At 35.5% G+C, this 25018-nt stretch overlaps 1 protein-coding gene across 2 annotated transcripts in view; it reads left to right on the forward strand.

Annotated features, from left to right (window-relative positions):
• The first annotated feature begins 12239 nt into the window (after nucleotides 1–12239).
• The window catches only part of gpc5a (glypican 5a), a 171146-nt gene continuing 158367 nt past the window's right edge, over nucleotides 12240–25018 (forward strand). Inside the window, exons 1-2 of one of the 2 annotated variants that reach the window (XM_073814361.1) lie at nucleotides 12240–12599; nucleotides 17533–17694. In XM_073814361.1, coding sequence (XP_073670462.1) covers nucleotides 12452–12599; nucleotides 17533–17694 — 310 coding nt within the window. In that variant the 5' untranslated portion in view covers nucleotides 12240–12451. The remainder of the gene's footprint in view (nucleotides 12600–17532; nucleotides 17695–25018) is intronic. The other variant, XM_065254144.2, reaches the window with a different exon arrangement.

Consider the following 25018-nt stretch of genomic DNA (forward strand, 5'->3'; position numbering starts at 1 on the left):
TAATGTCTTTCTGTAGTGCAAAACCTGCTATGTTTGGCAGATGGCCAGTGTTTCTCTTCAAGCGTCAATGACCTTCAGATTTACACCCGTTTAATGTAAGCGTCTTGTGTTGACTGTTGTCCAGAAGAGATTGCGAGGGACATTGCAGACTCTTGCGTCATGCTCACAGTAGTAAGGCAGACTTTTGGTGAATAGCAGTGTGACTCTTTCTCACAAACTATTGCATAGAAATCCTGTTTTATAAGATTATATGCCACAAAATCAAATCAAAAGGTTTTTAATTTGAAAAGGATTTGATTTTAGAATCAGTAATCTGCATCAGTCATTTCGTCTGAATGTAATGTATAACGTGCTATTATGAAATTGCACTCGTATCCGTCCATAGCATATTTCTGATTATTCCAGTTTAACACTCACACTCTCTTTAATTTGGACTGACATTGGCTCTGTTATTCACTTTAACTGGCTCCGCTGTCTTACTCGATTATTCACAGGCCGCCGACGTCAAGACTCGACTCAGCAAAGCCAGACGTGTTCAATAGAAATTCATAGTGAGATTTCAAAGAGCATAAAAATTTTATAAAGATAAAATGATTTGATTAAAAACAGAACCACTGTTCGACTTTCATTGTGCAGACATTGTTAAATCATTTATGATGAGATTCATTTAGAGGATCATTGTTATTCCTTTGGTCAAATGTCTAAAACTTATAGGGGTGGTGTCCCTTACCGGGCTTATCCTTGTCCTAGACTAAAATGCATGTTTGAGCTGCCTTCATTTAAAAACATCTTGCACTGACGTATCTTAACATATATCAGTGCCATTGTTTTGTCTTAAGATGCACACAAGTATTGTTTTTTGTAAGGTATGTTTGTAAAAACTACTTAAATGTCCTAATATAAGGCCTAGTCCTGGATTAATCTAAAACCTGTCTGAGAAACCACACCAGTACGTTGAATCAGAGAACTTATAAGACCAGAAATAAAGGCTTAAGTTTAGTTTAGTATGGACATGACGTAATTAAGTTATCAGTAAAAAGTTTTGAATGTCCTAAAAATTATGCAAGAAATAAATTTTCTTCACTTATATCCATACTTTGTTGGTTTTAAGCCACAGACAATTTGAGGCTTTTCTTTCTAGGTTCAGTCTTAAATGATTTTTATGTTTATTTCATCTGCCTCTTCTATTTGCATCTTTGACGACACTGTCTTGACATAGAATTAAAAGCATTGTTATCATTAATTTTATGGGCTTAAACTGAAATTTTATTACAGCTGCCACTAGGGGGCGAACTCCGACAGTAACATCTGAATGTAGTGTACAATGAAAATGCGGTTTAGCCTAGATCTTTAAATTATTTTAAAAGAAAACATGAATTGCAATTTTAGTCACTGGTAGAAGATTGACTGTATGTTGTGAATACTTAATATGTAACAATTTATGAAAGTTAAACATTTATAAACAAAAGAAGTTTAAGAGCTCTGCATTACAGTAATTGCTATACAAAAATACAACTGTTGATTATTTACACTTGCACTTTTTCATTGAACTATTAACATTTGGCTCTTGCAATGTTAAACAATTGTATTTAAACTATTTTAAAAAATGAGTTTTCAGTCATTAAAAGCCAAAATACTGGATACAAGAAGTGCACTTTTTCTTTGAAAATGGATTTTTTTTTTAAATATGAACTTAAAAAAAGTAACAAAAACAACATAAATTATAAAATATTTAATAATAATGAAAAAAATATATATATTTTAAAAAAGGGGGTTAAAAGTTTTGCCCATATCATATTTACAATTTAAAAATGTGTCTCCCGAAAAAGAAGATTGCCTGCTCTAAACCAATCAGCACCATGGTTTAGCTCACATTAAAATCACACCTGACTACTGCCTCAGTATTTTATTGATGTATTAAAATGAAATGTAAATTTGATTGGCTGTACAATCACATTTATTGTTACATAGTTTATTACATTTAATGTTGAGCTTTAATTTACACTCCAAGCACAATATGTAGCATGCATATAATATTGTTAATACAAAAAAAAAGGGGGTGAATACGTAAATTGGCCACCAACTTTGGCCACTACTAAATATCAAATTAAACAAAAGAACCTGTTTATTAAAATGATATCAGTTGTGTCCATTAATATTTACATATTTAAAAAAAGTAAATCAGATAAGAAACAATACCGTCTTTAAAACCTCTGTTTATGCAGAGGTGTGGACATTCACCTGCCATGTTACACTTTCTTATTTAATATATATTTCTTAATCCTCCATGTATTTACACAACTGTACATTATTTATCTACACACTGAACATTTGTTCAAATTTGGAAAATACTTGAATACTTGGAAAGTATTTGAATCTCCACTGTGTGGCAGTGTTGTGCTGATTTAATGATGACATCTGGAGCTCATAAGAAGTCCAACCGTGGCATTTGAGAGTTTAGTCTTGTTCAAGCAATTTTTGTGAATGGTGTTGTAGGCACACAAATGAAAATAATCTTCTCAACTCTAGTCTTAATGATATAACTTTTATAAAGAGGAAAATGTTTAACCAAAAGGATGAACTAGTAAGTAATATCTCTTAGCAAAATCAATATTCTGAAATGTTGTATGCTATGCTTGAATTGTTGATAATAAGAAAATATTGTGTTGATAATTGATTATGATAACTTATCCCGCAACACACATCACTCCTGAGTAATTGTGACCTGTTTAAAGGTTTTAATGTAGCCAACAATTTAAGTTATGTCATTAGACTTATTTCATAAAGTAAATTAAATGATAACCCAATGAAATATTTACTGGACTGCATCTAGTCCTGCTGTGTGATATTCAAGACTACAGTCAGAATGTGTACATTTGTTTGAAACCATTTATTATATTTGTGCTTTTAGTTTGGTGTTTGGTAAATATTGACTGTTTCTATTCCTTTATGTTACTAAAGTCCCAAATGTGGGTCTTATGTGTTAGTTTTACCCATTCAAATTCTTGTAACATGTTTCTCTCACTCTGGTAAGGAACACATTGTTATAATTACTAACTAGAAATCCATTGCATCAATTCACTCTTTATACCTTTTTAACTTTATAATTAGAAATTATTTAGAGTGTCAGTATTTTTTATATATTTTTAATCCAGCACCTCCAGTCTTCAGTAACATTCTTTACAGTCGACTGTCTACACACTTCTGACCTTAAAGCTCCTACATATGATCAATTTATTTCTTGAGATGCACCATCACGTGGGAGTTTTCAAGGGGGTCATTATACATACAAGTCTCAGGCCAACCACAAAACAAAACAATAATTCATTCAAACTCAATCATGCATATAGGAAGTTGGTGACGTTTGCTATGTTCACAAACCTGTTTGACTAAAACCATAGCAGTCAATAGCGCATAAAGTTTTTCCTCAAGACTGCATGGCTAACAGTGTTTGTAAAAGTGTTTGATGAATTTCATATTGACATCAACTCACACAAAATTTACACGGTCATCTGATACAGAGATTGAAGTGGGTCACAAGTTGAAGGTGGACTATGTAGGATTTTCCAAAAATGTGTGTCACTATCTTGTGTAAAGTTACACACTTACTGGCTAAATATTTTGTTGCTTCATACACTTTGGTTGGTGTTCTGTCTGAGAGGAGGGGCTGAGTGTGAATGTTGTGTTTACAAACAACTGAAACTCCTGTATGCATGCTGAACATTTAAGCACGGAACAAAATGTATGTCATGATTGGAAAAGGAAAACACTTTATTTTACCTCGCCTCCCAACTTATGCATTGTGTGAAAATTATTTATACTTGTTTTAAGAAACTTTAAACAAGCATTGGATGTTGAATATTTATTTAGAGCAGTTCAAAGGAATTTTTTCCAAGTTTCTGGTTCATTTTGAAACACATACAATACTGTGCAGAAGATGCTTAAACAAACATTTTTTTTTTAAAAAAAAACTTTATATATTTTGTTGTAGTGTGTCGGTAGGTAATATCAACATAGATTTACAAATGTTATTTGCCATTTACTGTTAAAATCAATGTTTTTGTACAAACAAGGAGTCCTAAAACAAATGATTCAATGCATGCCAAGGTCTGATCTCAGCATCATGAAGTCAATCTGGTTTGATAATGAAGAGACTGATTCAGCCTAAAAGGTTTTAATGGCAAAGGTTGGTCACAGTAAGTACTGATTATAATTTTTGATAAATGAAACAGAAACAATTCACAATAAGGTTGTATTAGTAAATGCATTAACTAACATGAACAAACAATGAACAATATAGTTTTTCAACATGTACTATTTTTTTTGAATGTCAATACAATTAATTATGTTAGTTTATGGTGCATGCATTAATAAATGTTAACAGTTACAACACTTGATTTTATAAATGTAGTAGTAAATGCCAAATTTAACATGAACTAAGATTAATAAATGCTGTAAAAGTTCTACTTTATCAATAGTTTATAATGCATTAACTAATCGTTTACAAATACAAACTTACTGTAAAGTTTTACCAAACAATCCTCACATCATTTTAGTTAAACACTCGACATGAATGTTTAAAAATTAATTTAGTAGAAAACTGGAGATGAATGCTTAATTATGAATTTCTTTACAACGCCTTATTTTAATAAAAAATAAAAAACTTGGCAAGAGATGTGCCGTATATATGAGAACTTATGGAAATACAAAATTGTTTGGTGTGTAAGTTGTTAAAACTCATTATGTTTTAACTTTTAAACGGCCAACCACTGGACATTTAGACAAAGGGAAATTGATCTGCAGTTACATTTTAATGAGTTCAATTTATTTATCCACAATAAACAATATGCAGATTTGGGGATTACCTAACACAATCTTAAGAATCGACTTAAACAAATTACTTCAATTGGAAACCCTAAAAAAATAAGTTTGGTTAACTTCAATTTTTCACTTAAAATTAAGTTGAAAATGTATTATTTATTTATGTATTATTGTTTTTAAGGTGTTACTAATTGAAGTAATTTTTTAAGTTATACAACTTACACTTTTTACAGTGTATTAGGTAAAACAATAATTTGATAATAATTTAGCATACAGAAAATCACAACATGTTTTAACTGAAATGTTCTAAAACATAAATTTTATATGTTAGCAATAAAATAAATGTATTTTTATTCCAGACCTTAGTTGCAAATTGATTCTTCAGTTTTTAAATGTTTTATAAGTAGACATAAAACAAAAACTAAACAAAGAATACAGATCATGGGAACCAACATCTGTACAACCATTGATAAGACTCATGCACATCTGGAAGAAAACATTTCATTGTTTCCTGATGTTTAAATGCTTTATCATAAACGATTTGTCAATTTCTTAAACATAACATTTTATCACCAAAATAAATCTTGACATGACTACTTATAGTTTCGCTGCTGACGTACCTCATAATTTCAAATACTTGCAGTGCTATTTAATTCACCCGGCTAACCGAGAAGACCTGATCTGTTCGCTTTCACAGATGAATGGACTGTGGTAGGGAGAGGTGAAGTGTGGTCGATCTCGGGTCATCGACAGGCCTTGCTTTTATCATGACAAACAAAAATGTTGCCAGGCCCCCTAAAGTGGGAGGAGTCTGCTGCCATTTTAAGAGAGGAAGAGATGGGGAGAGGAAAAGACAGACACAGATAGAGATACTGAGGGAGAGAGAGAGAGAGAAAGCAAAGAGATTTGAGAAAGAGAGATTTGAGAGAACAGGATAGTCCCTCTTCCTGCTTGCTCCATTCTTTACTCTCCACAGGATTTCTGCACTTCCTTCCTCATCCTCCTCTCCTCGCTCTGTATCTACGAGAAGATTGTTTTTCTTGTAGTTCCTTTAAATAATTAATTTACTTCCTTCATTTTTTCGTTCAATCTGTAGAACTATCACAATCTGCTTTTGTTTCAGGTCCCTATATAAAATTCATCACATACCCTTCCTCCAAAACAGAATTGGGTCCTTTGTCCAGAGACACTGGTGAACAGGAGACCAGCCCTAAGCCAAATCTGACCCCCATGTCCACGAGGTGCCTGAAGTCTGCCCCCACTGAGGAAAAGAGCCCTCTTCTCAAAGTCCTGAATTGGAATGGGGGTTGGTAAGGTTACAAGCCAGCGATCAAGCACAGGACCTGTCCCGGAGCTCACTCCAACTTTCTTGTGTGAAGACTTTGTGAGGAACAAAGAGAAATGCATGCACATTTTCTGGTTTATCAAGAGGAATTTCACCTTGACTTTTGAAGTTAACATGAACAACATGTCACGGGCACACAACATTCAGTTACTCTTTTTTTAATATACATATTATAAATGTATAAACATGTTAAAATCTTCACTTAATAGATAAACAAGTTTGATTTATGTACTGCTTCATTTGAGACTGCAACAGTTTATCTATTTTAGAGCTATAAATGTTGATATAATACAAACTTTTTTAAAGCTTACATGCAAACTTTTTTTTAAAGCTATTTCCTAACTCATTAAAATGTGTGCATTTCAATAGTCATTTCATGCACTGATAAATCCATAAAAATACAATAATTTAAAAACAAAGCCAAATTAATACAAAATGTGTATTAATATATGACATATGCATGATTTCATGATGCAAAGTCATATTTATTTAAATCTATCTATCTCAGATTTTTTTAAACCTTACATGCAAACTTCTTAAGCAATTTTATAACTCACAAAAATGTGTGCATCTGAATACATTTTTAATGCACTGTTATATATAACTCCATAAAAATACTATAAAAAAGGTCAAATTAATACAAAATTAAATTATATAATAAATTATACATCATTTAAAATGTGTTAATATTTGAATGTGTATTAACATATGACATATGCATGATTTCATGATGCAAAATTATATTTATTTAATTTTATTTATCTTTCTTAGATTCTTAAACCTTACATGCAAACTTCTTAAGTAATTTAATAACTCTTAAAAATGTGTGAATTTCAATAATTATTTAATGCAATGTTATGTATAATTTCATAAAATACTATAAATATACTAGTTTAAAAACAAACCAAAATTAATACAAAATAAATTATATATATTATACATCAGTGTTAATTTTTTAATGAGTAATAACATATGACATATGCATGATTTCATGATGCACAATTATATTTATTTAAATCTATCTATCTATCTATCTTAGTTTTTTTTAAACCTTACATGCAAACTTCTTAAGCAACTTCATAACTCATAAAAATGTGTGCATTTCAATAATTATTTAATGCACTGTTATAACTCCATAAAATACTATAAATATACTAGTTTAAAAACAAGCCAAATTAATAATAAATAAAAATAAATTATATAATAAATTATACATCAGTTAAAACGAGTTAATATTTTAATGTATATTAACATATGACATATGCATGATGCACAATTGTATTTATTTAAATCAAAGCCAAATGTATACAAAATAAATTATATATATATACGGTATTATATAATAAGCCAATAATAACCGAGTTACAACTATATAGTATAAACTACATATATAACTATAACACACCTTACTTTTCAGTCTATACTTGATGTTTTGTTTATATTTACGCATGGCTAATAGGGACATGCAGTGTCCATGTTCGGGTGTCCTTTTCATGCACCGACGCTTTCTTTTCGATTGGTGGAGGTCTTGAGATCGGAAGTAGTTTATTTATGCTAATGAAGGAGTTGGGGGTTGTAGATATTTACGTTCAGCGGGAGCCGCCCTTCATTCACCCACATGGTTAAAGGCAGGTCGTGTTCGCGCCACTTTTGCATTTCTACTACGTTTAACAAAGTCGCTTAAAGAACCGCATCGCTTTCAAGCAGATGCGCGCTGCGCGTTTTGCGTTCACTTTTAAGTTCGCGCGGCAGTTGGGCAGATTTATCCAGCACGGCGGTAAACGGCAAGTGTGCGCAAGTGAGTGAAGATGGTGGATTTCGGCTGGTGAGTGCTTTACTGTGGGCTATTGACTAGGAACCTGTTGTTAATTTTTCCATCGCCTCTAGATTCACAAACTCAATTGCGCTTTGGCGCTCAAACGCGTACGGGACGATTTCCGAGCGCGATTTCGCAACTCCGTTATTACGAACGACAACGACGGTGATAAAAACAATGTAGTAAGTGGCGCATGGTAGTCCTCTCCACCTCCATACTTGTGGAGAATGTGGGAGATTTGAAAAGCGTGCTTGCTTCTGCTTCGCTACAACGCAACCACCAACTATTTTATTCTATCGCGCGGCTGTGCTTTAAGGTGCAAGTAATAGCAACGAGACGCGATCGCGTTGTGGAGGGCGAATTAAGTTGTTTATGGACTTGTGAGGTGTTTTATCCTTGTTGAGCGTATTGTGGCGTGCGAGTTAAAGTGCCTCCAGAACAAAGCAGTAGCACATGGGGGAAGCGTAGGCCGCGCGCTCACAAGCTAGCTTAGCAACGGCGCGCGGGACAAAAACATTCCCGTTTTGCGATCGCTTTCCGTTGTGTCAGTAAGTTCGCCATGTGAAGAGTTATAAATTCATGCGTAAACGTGAATTTATCACGTGGTGGACTGATTAGTTTAAACAATGTTATTTTATTGGGGGATATGATGGCTAGCCTGCGTTAGCAATTGTAGTTTCAGTATAGACATGCCTAACTTTGTGTAAGGATCAGCTTCGTGTAAGTACCATGGGCATTGTGCATTTAATGTTAACCCCTTTTTTGCGTAACTATTTTGAACGGTGTTTGTTTAAAGCGAAAGCACAGTCGGTTAGCTTAGCGTTAGCAACAATAGCTTCCCACAACATTAGCTTAACGTGATAGCAACAACGCGCAACTTTATTTCCCAAACTCCCTACGTTGTTGCTACCTGCTTGCCACACACAAGTAACTACTTGTTGTCTAAAAATGAAGATTTTAACGAAAATTATCCGGTTCTTGAACTCAACGGCGCCATGTTAGTGCAGATTGTCTGGGGGAGGGGTGATCGGGGAGCGCCTTGATGCGCATGCGCACACGCAAGCCGACGGCGCGGTCCGCAGGCTGCGCAATTCATTCACTAGCTCGCTCAACTCTCTAGTTCTCATAACTTGGCGTTTGATAGCTTTATGGTCCCTTTTTAGTTTACATTTCACTAAGTTGCTTTTGGGGGTTTGGTGAAATTATATCTCTCTCTTAAGAATCAGGATGGGGCAATAGTAGTACCGCAGTGCTCACCCGACATGTGCTTTTGCCACGAGGCCTTTTGGCGCTCTTGTGATGTTGAAAGTCAATGCAATTAACTCGATTAAATTATAACCTAGTCAATGTACTAACATGACTCTCTCCTCTTCCCCCTCCAGAAATATCAAGAAATATGGAGCATTGTGAAGTATGGTCAACTTCAATGACGTGATGAATTAAAGGGATGCCAATTTTGGGTGATTCTGGTGTGGAAGTGGTTGGAGTCAGTGTATTATCAAAGTGCTTACAGTGCAGGTAGTATTATGCGATATCTACTGCAGTGGAGGCACTTCTAGCAATACTCTGGCCATTGCTTTGTTTCCCCCAACAACATCACTTTTCGCCGAGACGTCATCCCTAGCGGCTTTGTGCTAAGGTGCATCTAGTGCAGATAGTGAAATAGACTAGCACCTACTGCCCTAAGTGCTCCTTCTGGCACGAGGGACTGTTACTTGCATCCAGATGTAGAAACAACCACCCCGCAACACACAAAATCACTATTTGGTGCAGTTCTCTGCTAGTTTTGCATAGTTGCACTACAAGAAAACAGGAGTTGTGCAAATCTATGCAAAACTGATGGTGGCCTGCTGCTTCTCCACGTTTCTAAAACTTTGCTTGAAATCGCTGGAAGCGTCCCGCACAGTTTATACTCTTGTTTTTATGTCTCACCTGCCAGTGTTGCCTTTTAAGTGTTGATAGTTTAAGCGGTGCCAAAGTGCTTATAGTGCAGGTAGTGTCTTTGTCATCTACTGCAGTGTGAGCACTTAAAGTACTTCTAGCTAAATGCGTCCGGGATGGGAACGTTCTCGCTGACACTTCCTTGGTCTCTACCCTTGCTGGTCCCCGGTCAGTTTTGCTGGTTTGCATTCAGCTTTACAAATTGTTTGCTGTGCAAATCCATGCAAAACTGACAGTGGCAGTTCGCATCCGAGAACCGTTTTGTGGATGTTTTGTCCCTTTCTGCACAGGTTGGGATCGGTAGCAATGCTGTGTTTTTTGGTAGGTATTGCACTTGTCCCGGCCTGTAGAGGATTGTGGAGATTGTACACCACTTTTTATTTTTATAATTTCTTTTGAATGTTCTTTTTTTTGTGTGTGTTTTGATGTAAATCCTTGCGTTGCATGTATTTTGCCTTAATTTCATTAAATGGATGAAGAATAAAGTTTGTTTTCCTTTTTAAATTGAGCAAATTTGCTTTTTTTACGTTTAGTGCTGTTTGTATTAAAGGGTTAGTTCACCCAAGAATGAAAATGGTGATTTTCTCATGTTTTAAACCGGTAATTTTTTTTCTGATAAACACAAGAAGCTCTTTTGATAAATGAAGGGAAGCACACAGCTGATTGTAACATTGACTTTCATAATAGGAAAAATAAATGCGATGAAATTCAATGGGTACCATCAACAGTGTGATTACCATCATTTATTTGAATATCTTTTGTGTTCAACAGAAAAAAATCCTATATGTTCAGACCAATGTGAGAGTAAGAATTATATTGACAATTAATTTTTTGAGGGAACTTATCCTTTTACCTAAAATTTGTATACACATGTCTGCAGAAGTGCTTCGTATTTATTTTTAAATGCGACCTAAACCCAGATAAGTGTTGTATGTTTTACGGCTGTAAATGGACTAAAAACTGGGTCCTCACAAATTAATAAATTGTCAGTGTTTTGTTTGTCAGCTGTTTAGTTGGTTTATGACAAATCCAATTATGAAATTGCAGCGTAACCAAAGCCATTCGGCCACCCACTTTGCAAACACTCTTAATAATGTGGGGTGGTCTTGGCTATCAGATGGCTATTTTTTATAAGTGATTATAAGTAATTCATATATTTAAGATGATGGCTAACAAATGGGCTCTTGAATAAACCTGAAATCTTCTGTGAGGAGTAGAAATAAAAATTCTAAATTGCTTAAAAGTGCACCTTAAAAAAAGTTGGGAAATTTATGCTTAAAACAAGAAAAATGGTGTTTGTGGTAAGAAAATCTTGTTTTTCCTTTTGTATTCGGTTAATTTTTTTTATTCTGTTAGAAAATAGCCTTTTGTTTGGAGCTTATTCTTATCCACATGATATTATAAACCTGCATGAATCTTTATTTCTAAAAAAAATATACATTTTGAAAAATGGTTGTAGGCACACAGCTGATTGTAATCTTTGACTTCCATAGTAGGAAAATAAATATTGAAGTATTGTGATAAATTATATTTTGAACTTATGGTAAACACACTGTTGATGGTACCCATTGAATTCCATCATATTTGTTTTTCCTACTATGAAAGTAAATGGTTACATTCAGCTGTGTGCTTACCACATCTATCAAAATATCTTTTGTGTTTATCAAAAAAAAAAAGAAATTTATACAGGTTTAGGACAACATATTGATGAGAAAATCATGTCAGAATTAAATTTTTGGGGTGGACTATCCCTTTAATAATTTCACATTAACTCAAAAGTATCTAGGGATTATCCATACATTGTACTGAGGACATAACATATAACATTTCACAATTCACAGGTTTGTTTCTTCATCAGTACGGTATTGTTGATGAACATCCCAGGTTAAATTTTAGAAATGTAAATACGTGCAATGCTTGGCTGTATATTTGTTTATTTAAACTGGACATTTAAATCTTTGGTAAAATGTTCAAAGCGAACTTTAGAGTGCTAGACTAGTTTGTCCAGCAGATGGCAGATAAACACTTGCATACACTTGATGTCACTAAAGTGATTTGTTAGGATTGATGATGATAGTTTTATTACTATTTCCAATGTTTTATAGTTTAAGTACTGGCTGTTAACAGCCTTCCGTTCTCCATCAGATATATTTTTAAAAAATAATACAAAAACAAGGTAAACAAACGAGAAAGTAGGCTAAACCCTCACGTGCGTGAGAAATTACTTTTAAATATAGATCAAAGGCGGGACGGTACGACATTGTATTACGCGCCTCTATCTCTCCTTCGCGTTCAGTACACGTTGCGTATCTTCAGTCTCTGACCCACACTAATGATTCCGCCCATTCTCCCTTGACAGCCAAACAGAGTCATTGCGCTCCTCAACCCCTCAACATTGTACATGTAACATGTACTATCTTCAGAGTTTACTGTTAAATCTCCGGTGACATTAACAACGCGCCTGTGTTCTCGAGAATACATCCGAACAAGTACGCGTCTCGGGTTCCGCTTGGTTCGGTGTTGTGAAGATGGGGATACGCGGAGTTTTGATTTGCGCTTTTATAGCGTCTTTAACGTCGCTAAGTGACGGAAGTTTGGACTGCGATGAGGTGCGTAAAGTTTTTCAACTGAAGCAAATCGGACCCGTGAAATCGGTACCTGAAACGCCGCGTACAGGTAAGATCAGGGCAGAGCTGTTTTATCATGGCAGTGTCTACAAAATGTTTTTCTGTCAGATCGTATATCTACGCTACTGTTAACTGTAGTTTAAAAAGTTCATTACCTCATTAATCCATTAGAATCCTTATTTACGCGTAAGTTTTAACGCGTAAAGTGAATCTGAAATGTAAGTTACTCGGCAAGGTGACTAAATTGAAACGATACACAATGATACTTGTATTCATAAAGATTCAGGTCTTGCATTAACTTTATTTTTAAGTTATTATTCAGCAAAAGTATCACTTTACTGTAACATATACTGAATTGAATGAGTTAGTACATGTAACGTTTTTTCAAAGCTTACAATTTGTACATTGTGGCTTTTCTGACAGGCTACTGATCCAAACTTTAGTATTTACTATAGTAAACTGTTTTGAACCATACCATTGCAAATATAAAAGTATACTACAGTATTTAATACAGTCTATCAATTCATTATAATTGAACTACAAAATAGTGTGGTTTACATTAAATGTGGTACCTTCTATAACCAGTACCATACATTATCCTGCACGTTACTATATCTAATACTAAAATATAGCATACATTTTTTATTCATATGGGAAGACACATTGGAATTGCTTTCCGGAAAAAAAACACATTTTTAAAAAGAATAATTCTTAAAAATTGTGAACGGGTGTATTTTTATGTTTGGGGGATTTTACACTTAATTTTATAGCCTAAGTATTAATATTCTTACCAAAGTGTGCATTAAATAAAACGTCACACCAAATTCACAATGCATGTGATGTCACCCTTAAAACTAAGATTCAAAATGAGTTCTGCTTTCTAAATAACTCTCTAAAACCAAGTATATTGTAAAAGTGGTCAGATATTCATCTTACATAACTTGACTTCAGTTAAGTTGAAAGCCACAGTTAGTGATGGGAACGTGTTTGCTTTAAACAGCTGTCCTGTGGTGTTCAGTTCTCACGTTTGTTTGCTTTTTGACCTCCCGAGCCCATGAAATGGTCTCTGTCAGATTGTTTGGACATTTTTTGTGTTGTTCTTTTAAACTGATCTTATAAACTGGCTAGTAATAGTCTGTGTATAGAAGTATCACATCAAAGCAGAAGAGGAAACTCTAACCAGTTTGACAAACTTTGTTGTTTTAATGGATGTAAAGTGGCTTGGGAGGAGTCATTTGTACACTATTCACCACAGCGGTCATCAAGTGGAGTACACTTCAAAGTATGGCTTGAAAGAGGGATGTTTTTAGAGAGAATGGGTTTTACAAGAACTTAGTGAAGGGTTGAGGGTTTGTGTAAATAATTTTAAGGCAGTGTGTCTGTATTTGTTGCTCATCTTAAACTCCAGATGTATTCATTGCGTGAAGAAGATAGTATTAAACTGTTTTGTGTGTTTTGTTTCTTATGTACAAATGCAGAACAGGTTTAGTGTGTTAAACTAAAGCATGCTGTGTCTGCCGATGTGCCTGTATGTATAGCAACAGGTAGCAAAAGTTAAAACACTTTGTTCAATGCTGCGAAGTCAAAAGTCATTTAATGTCAAGATAGGTCTGCTTCACTCAAATGTTTATGACTAACATAAAGTCATGTTGCTTAAGTGTTGTTTTTTTGTTATTTGTCTGTAAACTTAATGTTTTGAGTCATCTTAGATCATTTTTCAGGTGTTCAGAGATCAATGTAAAACAAACAGACTTTGGTTTGAAGACGTTCTGTGATGCATCTCTATGTTTAATCTTGGATACGTAGTAGTGGCCATGCAATCCATTTGGTGTCCAGTAATATCCAGTCCACTTATAGCTCTACCACATGACCTCTTGGTGGTCTTAAAATATCAAATAATAAACTGACCACCATAGTGGTGGGTAAAACTAAAAAAGTCACATATTGACATTTAAATGATTCCTCTTAGGCTTTTATTTCTGTAAGTTAGTATTACTCTAACATTGGTGAGCATAACTAGACGTTTAAATCCTAGGCCATGGTCAGAGAAGCTTGTAAATGGACTGATTGCCTTTTCTAAGTGATGCTTTTCATTGCTTCAGACAGTCTCCTAAAGAAAAACAAGTTTGCATTTAAAGAAAAGCAAATAAAGACTCGCATTGAAGACCGATTTTAGGTTTAGTTGTAATTCCTACAGAATGCTTTCATGTAGGGAAGTGCCAGGAGCAGACACGTGAAGTGTTTAAAACCCAAAACTTGGATATTTTGATGTCACGTCAGCAAGCTTGGCTTCTCTCCACAAAGTTCCTTTCTGCAGTAATCTCTGACAGTTTCCAAATCTCTCAACCTGTCGAATCATGTGAAACTGGAGCAAAAAGCAAAGGGTGGGGGGCTGAAAGTTCACAGTCGGCTTATTCTCTCAGGTGACTGCGCAGTGAAACCTCTGGAGATTGAATGCGGAAAATAAACACTTCCCGGGGCACTTTAATTTCGCCCTAGCGAGACAGAGTCTGAATTCCTTGTCTCAAGGCATCTTGTTTGCATCTCAGTAAGAAAGTCAGCATCTCGGTGTGGTGATAGTGTCTTTATCAACACTAGTCAGCTTGACGTTCTCTGTTCCGGCACGTCCAGTATTGTTTCCCTACAGCTCAGGTGATGTAAAGTTTTGCCGTACCTCGGTGGGATAAGAATTTCGATGGCTGGAGATATCTGTGCTTTTATCTTCAGCACACTGTTGGCCTGTTACAGCTTGCAGAGAGTTGGAGATTCGTGACCACCTGATGGGGATATGAGCTTCTAAATGGTCCATAACAGAAGAAGAGAATATAACATAAAGAATACACCAAATTTTTACACATGCAGAAGGACCTGTGCTCGTGCAAGACTTGTGGGAGGTATCCTGGGTATTTAATGTGGTTGCTAGTCTTGTTAGGCCAAATCTGTATGATGTCATAATCCTTACAAAGCAAGGGTTCTTCCTTTAACGCAAGGTTGTAGTTTAGTTAAAGGTCATCTATTATGTTTGGAAATAAATATGTGCTGGCATTGTGTGAACACAACAACCCTACAATAAAAAAAATCCACCCACTTCTTCTTTATTAATCCCTGTTAAACCAAAGCAGTCTCATTTAGGGCTGTAACGATTAATCGTGCAAATGCGCATTTTCTCAATGAATAAATGTTAACTATATTACGGTGAAATCTCTGCACATCGCAAAGCCAGGGGGTGCTCTCGTGCAGAAACTCCCTTTGTGCCACAGAAGTAGCAGCATTACAAACGCTATTCCAAGAAATGTCTATAAGGATATTTATATTTCTGGGCTGCGTTCAGCCCCGACAAAACGTTGCACAACGTTTATTAAACTGAAACGGTGATGCATTGAACACCCTGTTGTGATGACGCAAGAGTTGCAACTACGGTAGCTGAGAGGCCATTCTTTGTGTTCTTTTTTAAATGTCTCTAAAGCCTGATGAAATCGTTATAAATGTGTGTTTATTACTGTAAAATACCCTCAATGTTTCAGTCACTGACCTTGCTGTCCAGAATGAAAGACAACATTCCAACTTGAACCCATTGAGCGAGCTGTCTCTTTACTATCGCGTGGTTTTATACATCTTGCCGCTGATTGGGCGGACATTTCTGACACACCCACCAAACAAGAGAAAACGCTTCTAAAACCTGTTGCATTCTGTTGCACACCGTTTCCAGGAAACATGTCGTTCAACCCGGAAATCGTAGCAAAACGTTGCGCGTGAGATTGGTGTGAGATTGAACGTGCCCCTGTTCTTCAAATTGTTTCAGGTATTTTCATGGTAATAAAGAATACTTTGAATGTTTTTGTTTAACAAGTGTTGCTTTTTTAAATGCACGTTATAAACGACTTCGACTCATAATGATTTTAGATTGATAAGGACTTCCTACTGACCAAATGCAGTAGTACACGCACAAGCTGTGCATGAAACACAGATGAATCGATTTCAGACAGGCATTTTTAATGGGACACGTGATTAATCGTTACAACCCTAGTCTCATTAGACATGCCGCTTTAATTCTCGTGTTAATGTGATGTCACACTGATAAAGCCCCGCCCACGGCCACTGACTGACTGCTTAATTTGACCCAAAAGCTTTTTTAAATTTGTTTGTTAGCACGTTGTAGTGCTAATGACGCTAAAGATACAATTGTCTCAGACTGTATTGACAGCAATCAGATCTATTTTTAACCAAAAGGCCCGCTGTCTGTTAGTGAGGAAGCTGTTGCATATAAAGGTACACACATGAAAACAGTGCTTTTTTGCTCCGAAATAAAAAAAATAGGCATTTTGGACACGCTATAACAAAAGATCTGTGGGGTATTTTGAGCTGGACACATTCTGGGCACATCTGAGACTTATATTACATCTTGTAAAAATGGGCACAATATGTGCCCTTTAATGAACTTCTGTGCACATTTACATTACATTTAGGCACATATCAGATGCTTTTAACCAAAGCGACTTACAAAAGTGTCATGTCTCTGTAGCTCACTTGGTAGCGCATTGCATTAGCAATGCAAAGATAATAGGTTTGATCCCAGGGAACAAACATGAAAAAAAGAATAGATGCACTGTATGTCACTTTGGATGAAATATTGTTTGCTAAATGCATAAATGTAGAAGTGAGGAAAACAGGTTGATAATATCAGAACTGCTGTAAAAAATTTGTTGCAGGTAAACTTACAAAGTTTTAACATTTTTTAGAGAAAGGACAATGATTATACATTCAACACGTTCCTGTGAAGTATCATGGGAATTTCAAATTTTTAGATGATTTTTAAATGTTGTGAAGGATGCGGCTGACGGAACATGATTTAAACAGTGCATAAATCTCAAAGTCCTGCCTAATATAACTGAATTTAAACGCATAATGTAAAATATCCATAATTGTTCTTTGAGCTTCATTCCCATGTAAAATGATCACAATTTGTTCATTCGACTCAACAGGTTCAGACCTCCAAGTTTGTGTGTCCAAGAATCTGACATGCTGCACCAAGAAGATGGAGGAGCGCTACCAAGTGGCGGCACGCCAGGACATCCAGAACCTTCTCCAGATATCCAGCTCTAGTCTGAAGTATCTGATCTCACGTAATGTGGCTGCTTTTCAGGGTGAGTTTATTGCTTGGTGTTTAATGCTAAGAATTGTCTGACCTCAAGACGTTTTTCTTCACTTCATTTGATTTCCAGACATGCTGCTTTTCATGTTTTGTTGGTCTACATGGTACAGTAAAGCATGTCAATGTACAGTTTAGTCTTACACGCTGCCCTGATCTACTCCATTTGTTATTTTGTGTTTTGGTGGCTCTTTAAGAGCATAATTCTGTTGTCTGTTGACTACATTTCAGGTTGACTAGAGTTCATGTAAGGTTCTGGTTTTAATGATGAGCTGTATACAAGGATGCTTGTTTTGACAGTTTCATAATGCCAGATCATAAGCTCCTACGCACACCTTTGTAGTGAAACTGTGTTCTGTGTTTAAATCAAATGACAGACTTGAATAACCTGTAATCTCCCATAAGAGCTGATGTGAGAAGAGAAGGGTTCTTCCCTAACAGAACCGTCTCTATAGCCATGTTTCCATTACCATGATTTTATGCGCATTTTGAAGTATCGCATCAAAAACGAGTGATGGAAACTTGTATTTATTTATTCTGGTTTGATACTCGGTCTTAGGATGATGGTTAGTGGGGTGGCTCATAATAAGTTCGGTCTCTATTAGGCTAATTTAAAAGTAAGTCAGTAGCCTGTGGAGCTTTGAAAGTGTTGTAAGTACTCATCTTGTTATGGTTTAATAGTTTCTTATCTTCACTTGTTTCTTTTTATAGTAGGACCCTATGAAATGCATATATTTTTTTTTACATTCCATTTTGTTAATTTTTTCTGGATTCTGTGAATTAATAAATTAAATTAAAGTTATCCGAATGGTTAAAATTATTTTACAATTCAACAACAGTTTATTAATGGTTTGCATTCAAAAGAAGATTTCTCTTTGACCAGTTTTTTTTCTATTCAGAATAAATGTTTATAGTTGACGGTGCGTAATCACATGACCGTGTTGTTTTTCTGCGAACAGTGAAATTTCCAAGAATACAATGAATACCATAGCAACAAACTGATATTCGCATTATATAAGTTATACATTATAATGCTTTTTAACTCATTCCCTGCCAGCATTTTTTATGATTTTCACAAAAGTTTCACAAAATGCCTTCCAAGAAAATTTTCTTTTATAAATATATAAACATACAAATATTTCAAATGAAAGAAAAGTCCCTCTGCTTTCAAACAAACAAACAGACAAAACGGGGAATAAAACGTTTCATCTTATCTTGATTTGTTCTGTTTTTATAACCTCTTAAATATGGGTAGGTTTCTTCAAAAATCAAATTTTTTGAGTAAAAAGTTGGAATTTTTTTAGAGATCAGATCCAGAACGATTACCAAAACATACACGGAGTTTTAACTATTCTAAAATTAGCTTTTGCTTCAGTTTTTTTATAAATTGGCTAAGATAATAGCGGAATTACAGATTACCTTGTCAGGAAAGCGTCATTGGCAGGAAAATGTTTTCTTTTAATTGATAAGACAACTCGTCAGTGGCGGGGAAAGAGTAAAAAACAACGGTTTATACAGAATGTGCCAAATTCTGTGAAATTCCGCACTATAGAGTAAATTTTGTTTTCATGTCTCGATTCTGAGATTCTGTCTGTGTTTTCTGAATCGCAGAAATCATATGGCCTTATTATAATAAAAAATTGCATCCATGCATTTCATAAAATATTTTATTGCTAAAAATGTCTCTGTTTAAACTTCATAAATCAAGTCATGTAAGTGTATTAGTTGAAAAGATATAGTAACTCTGTACATTTATTTATATTCAGTTGAAACTTTGATGTATGCACAATGTTTCATTACAGCATCAATGATCATAGATATAGATCATTCCAGGTCTGTAGCTTTCTTCATGTTTTACATCTTGAGTCCACCGACTGACATTACTGACGCAGGTGCAGACACGCTTCTGTTAAATGCCTACTGTATTAGATAACATAAACCTGAGAGATCTCGCTCAAGGTGACCCTACTATCAAAAAAAAAAAAAAAAGGATCGAGGCATCCACAAACTACGTATATCATTAAAGAAAATCTGAATCATTTCTCATTTTTCCTCAATGCAAGCACTCTTGTATCGCGTAATTTACCAGAATGGTATTCAGGTTGCAGTTACCATAGTACTTAAAAATATTTGCACACTTTGTGGGGTGTAGTGTGACAGCCCTGCTGGTGTTTAATCACAAGATTCATTTTATGAGAAGAGGTCTTTATTACAGAGCTGAAATCCAGCTCATCTAGTCATTATGATTCACCCACGGTCAAGGGTGTTGTTGAAGTGTCTAAACATTTAAGAAATTACACAGAGGAATACGCTGATGTACCTTTACTGTAAAAGGTTTTGTTGCACATCCATATCCACTTATATGAGCATATTTGACACATTATGCATGCAAATATTATGGCAGTTTGTATGAAAAACTTTGTTTAAAGCTATCAATGGGACGGTACCTTTCCAAAAAGTACATTTTGGCACCCAAAGAATTAATATCAGTACATATTGGTACTAAATAGTGCATATTAGTGCCTCAAAGATGCATATTGGTACGCATATCTGTACCTAAATCTGGACCTATTTTTTACAAAAATAACAATGTGTAGAACAAAAATGCACTGAGATTTACACAAAATATTAAAAGTATTCCCTACAAAAAATAGACCGTGGCTATTGATAATGGCACACATTTTTAAGTGATTTATTAGTTCAAGACCGAGCCGTGTTTGTTCCTCTTTTTGTGTCTTTTACACAATAGCTTAGCTTTTATTCTTGTCTGTATTATGTTTGAGCCACATCACTAGAGACATTGAAAGACATCTTGTTTCACTTGCGTTCTCGTGGTGGTCGAGTGAAACATATTACTGCCATTTTTATGAGCTTAGATCTGTCCCGAATGATACTGCGGTCTGTTTCTGAGGAGCATAATATATTGTGTCTTTAAAACAAGCACCTTTTTCTAATTAAGCGTCCTTTGGAGACAAATCTGTTAGATGTCCATCGGTGGCTTTTAAACCACTGCATACTGTGAGAAAAGTTTCAACTCAAAAGTGATGGTCTGGGTACTGTTTTAATTCTCGTTCCCCATTGTAAATCATGTGATGTGTCTACGGTGAGTGCCCGTTGTTTGCGCAATTTATAAAAACTTGCATGGGTTGGACATCTCAGAATATTACTTTGCCAATATTTGCATGGTATTTGGTTGCCTATAAAATATTTCAGCTTTGTTAAATCTTAACTTTGGAAATATGCCGTACGCTAGTTAGTGTCTTGAATTACTGGCAGAAAGGTGCAAAGCTATGGCGTCTTACAAGCACAGATTAATAGGTTTGGTTGCCATGGGATGAGGCAAAACTTCTCTGAGAGCGCAAGAAGTAAAGAGTTTACCGGCGTCTCTCTCAGCGGGCAGCGGGGTGTATTTGCACATTGTGAAGTTTACGTAAGGTCTCTTTCTGACCTCAGGTTAAAGACAAACATACTTTTGTGGCGCTACAGTCATGGCCTTTCACTCGACGGGATCTTGCATGTTGAAAAGGCCACTGGCTAGACGTCGTCCACCTGTTTTTTTTTCACCCATCTTGCTTTCCCTACATTTTTAAATGACATCAAAGTCAGCTCTGCTTCACTGGAGAGCAGATATCATAAAATGGCCAGCTGATGCCGAGACACGCAAAAAAAGCTATCTGTCCTGAAACGGAAGCTGGGATAAGAGGGCAAGATGTTTTTCTAGAGAAGTGCTTGCGAGACTGAGTGAAATTGCTTCGTTGAGTGAGCAAAATACCTGGGAGCCACGTGTTGAAAGAGTTTAGCGCAGACGTACTTCCTAAATTTAAGGTTGGGGGAAAATCACAGGAATTCTTTGCAGAGGCCTCTGGCGTATTCAATCTCACTCAGAGGTGATTACGTTGATGTGCTAAAAATGTGAATCATCATCATGTATGTATGAGTTATGGAGTGACTGTAGTTTTGCCAAAGTTACTTCAGTGCAAATGTATCGATGTATTAGCAGTTGTGCGATGTTGTGAATTGGGAAACAGCCTTTTTCTTCGTAAGCTATTGTACAAAAATCACTAATTAGATATTTTTCATAACTCAATCATTTCACATAGACAATAATGAGATTATATGGAAAGAAAAAAAGTCTTTTGCTTTCTCTCACTAACACAATTATTCTTAATTTGTTTCAGTAACAAAATACTAAGGCTATTCTGTCCATAATTGTATTGCTTATTATCAACAGTAATCAGTTATTTATTATTAGTCATTTTTGTTCTACTGAACAATTTTAGGAGAAACATTTTCAGATATAAAGTCCAGAGAAACTGCATTGTCAGAAAAAAATGGTCCCTAGCTGTCACTAGGGCAGTACCCTTTAAAGGGACCATTTAAAATGTCCGCCATAAAAAAAATCAATTCATACTCCACACTCCAAACAGATGGGGGCAGTATACCTCCAGAAAGTGAGTTGGTCTATTTTAATTTAGCAGCTGCTAATTTAGCAGCATATATCAAGTTTGATTTACATAAGCTATCATAAGCTACATAAGCTAAGTAAGTTATCATTAGTCACAAAAAACCATTCGGTCTCATTAAAATTGCAATGTTTTCCGCTACGTTTCGTGCTTCCATTTGGTGTTCATTATCATCGAAGACATTTCAAGCTTCTTAGCTAAGGTTACATTTTAGCATCAGCTTGGTAGATAACGGGTGAAAACACGATCAGATCCGTGGGTAGAGCTAACTATTAAACGCTAACAGCTAAGGATGCGCGATAATTTGCATGCGATAGTCATTGCGCTTCTCGTCAGTGAAGCCGGTTTCTTGATTAAAAGTGAATCGCCATCAGCTGCTTTCAGATGGAGCCACATTTACTGCACAAAGCCGTAGTTCATGTACAAGCTGAGCATAGGTTATGGCAATGCCTATTATAAGTGAACTTCTAGCAAAATACTAACAGCATCTTACTTACCAATCGAAAAGAAATGTTGTCATTTCGGAGTCGAACCTCATTTCTTTCATGTCCATTAGTTGTCTCCAGCGATGAAAAGCAGTGCCAGTATTTACTCTGGTTCGGTTCCTTTATTTATCAGATTTTATTTGTGATTCTGAGCGCGTTTTTTCCCTGCAGCGAATGGTTTTGGTAGTGGTAAATGTCTCTTGCTTCAGCCATTCTTCCGCTCTCTTCCCTGAACTGAAATGTGTCCGAAAACCCTATTGCAAGGCAGGAAGGCATCAAGGCATGTCCGAACCCATGGCTGTCCGAATTGCATTTCTCTGAGCTGCCTTCAAGCCTCTTAAGTCAACAAGTCAGCTGCCTTAGTTTTCGGACGCAGCGGTAGTAAAGGGCTGTACTCAAACACATGCGACTTATTCGTGTATTGCAGTTTGGCTGGCGGTTATGTACGTGGCCCGCATACCGCCTCCCATGGTCAAAACTGGTATTACGACACCTGCCGGGCTGTAGCTAGTAATTTAGCATGCTAATTCAGATTGATATCTCTGCAGCACTATACCTTGTCATTTTTTTAATGACATCTTTGCCCTTATTTCTTCTCATTCTTTTGATGCGTGTAGCTCATTTTTTAAAATCTTTTACCTCAATTATTACAAATGACACCTTTAAAAAGGTCTTATATACCATTTAGGTACATGTATGTTTTTATTACCAACATGTAAATTTGAGGTACTAATATGTATCTTTGGGGTACTAATATGTTTCTTTAATGTAACAATATGTGCCTTTGAGGTACTGATATGTATTTTGAGGTATATGAGATACTAATATGTATCTTTGAGATACTTATATGTGTCTTTGAGATACTTATGCTTATTTTTGAGGTACTAATATTGTATGTATCTTTGAGATACTAATATGTATCTTTAAAGTACTTATTCTTATTTTTGAGGTAATTATATGGTATGCATCTTTAAAAAACTAATATGTATCTTTGAGATACTAATATGTGTCAGTGTCGGCGCCAGAGAATACAGAATGAGCGGGCCTCCTGTTTTACTGTGGGGGCACCTGGTTCATCTTATTATTTTATTATTATTATTACTACATGTCACTGAAAAATGCTTGGTACTGATTGGCCAGTCGCAACATTTAAAGGTATTTTATTCCTTGAACAACCGCCTGAAACACAGCTTAACCCGGGTACTGCGAGCGAGTCACGTTAACAGAGACAGTTACGAATTAATACATAATAAATATGCATAATTAATCACGTATATGAGATTGTATTTACAATGATTAAACCGAATGTTCGTCTTTTGACTGTTAACTTGTTTTAACGCGTCTGGAAACGTTTTCTCAGAAGGTTTGTATTTCTTTAAAATAAGCTAATAAAAGACATCAAATCAAAATGCTATGTCTATATATTTAATCATATAGCAACTAGCCGTGAAATTAGCGGGATTGTTACAGCCAGCCAAGTTGTTAAATAAATCCCTCACTATAGTAAAACCATAACTTATAAAGACGTTAAAGTGCAAGACTATAACTCACGCAAATCATAAAGACCAGTACATAACCAAATAACAGCAAAAGAAAACAATGTTACTGACATATCTAACACCAGAATGAAATGCGTTTTACCTTCAGAAGAGCTGCAGGCGACGAGAGGACTTTTTCAACTTTTTAAGAAGGTCCTTTTATTTGTCGCGAAATTTCTTCGTCTTGCTCAAATGCCAAGACTTACAAGTATACATTATTTAGACAGAAAATGAGTTCTCACGCATGGCGATTGAGCCCCCGAACGTGACAGTGGCTGCGTGTATGTAACTGGCTGACTATGCTAGCATTGCATTGTGGGTTAGTATTTTAATTATTATTTTTTATTAATTATACTCCGAATTTTAATCAGTATTCATTGTATAACCAAATGTATTTGCATCACATTTTTTTAATTATTAAGTTCATTGTTATTTTGAGAAGTAAGGGGGCACAGTGACTCAAGTGGCCGGGCCATGCCCCCTAGGGCCCGCTCGTGGCGCCGACACTGATATGTGTATTTGAGATACTAATATGTATATTTTAGGTACTAATACTGTATGTATCTTTGAGATACTTATTCTTATTTTTGAGGTAGTGTTGAATGTCAGGGCATTTGCTATGTGATTTTTAAAGTGTTCTGAATGAATGTCGCCATGTCACTCTGCAGTTGTTAGGGTGTTTGGAGTGGTTGTTACTTCCTGGGCCAAGTAAGAAAAGCAAAACCCAGATCTCTGCAATATTCTGCTCTGTAGATATGTGTCAGGTTAATTCTATAATATAATAGTTTGAGACCTCAGATCAATAAAAGTGTCTTAGTTATTTGTCTTTAAAC

Source organism: Paramisgurnus dabryanus, chromosome 4, assembly GCF_030506205.2.
Source record: "Paramisgurnus dabryanus chromosome 4, PD_genome_1.1, whole genome shotgun sequence".
NCBI classification, from domain to species: Eukaryota; Metazoa; Chordata; class Actinopteri; order Cypriniformes; family Cobitidae; genus Paramisgurnus; species Paramisgurnus dabryanus.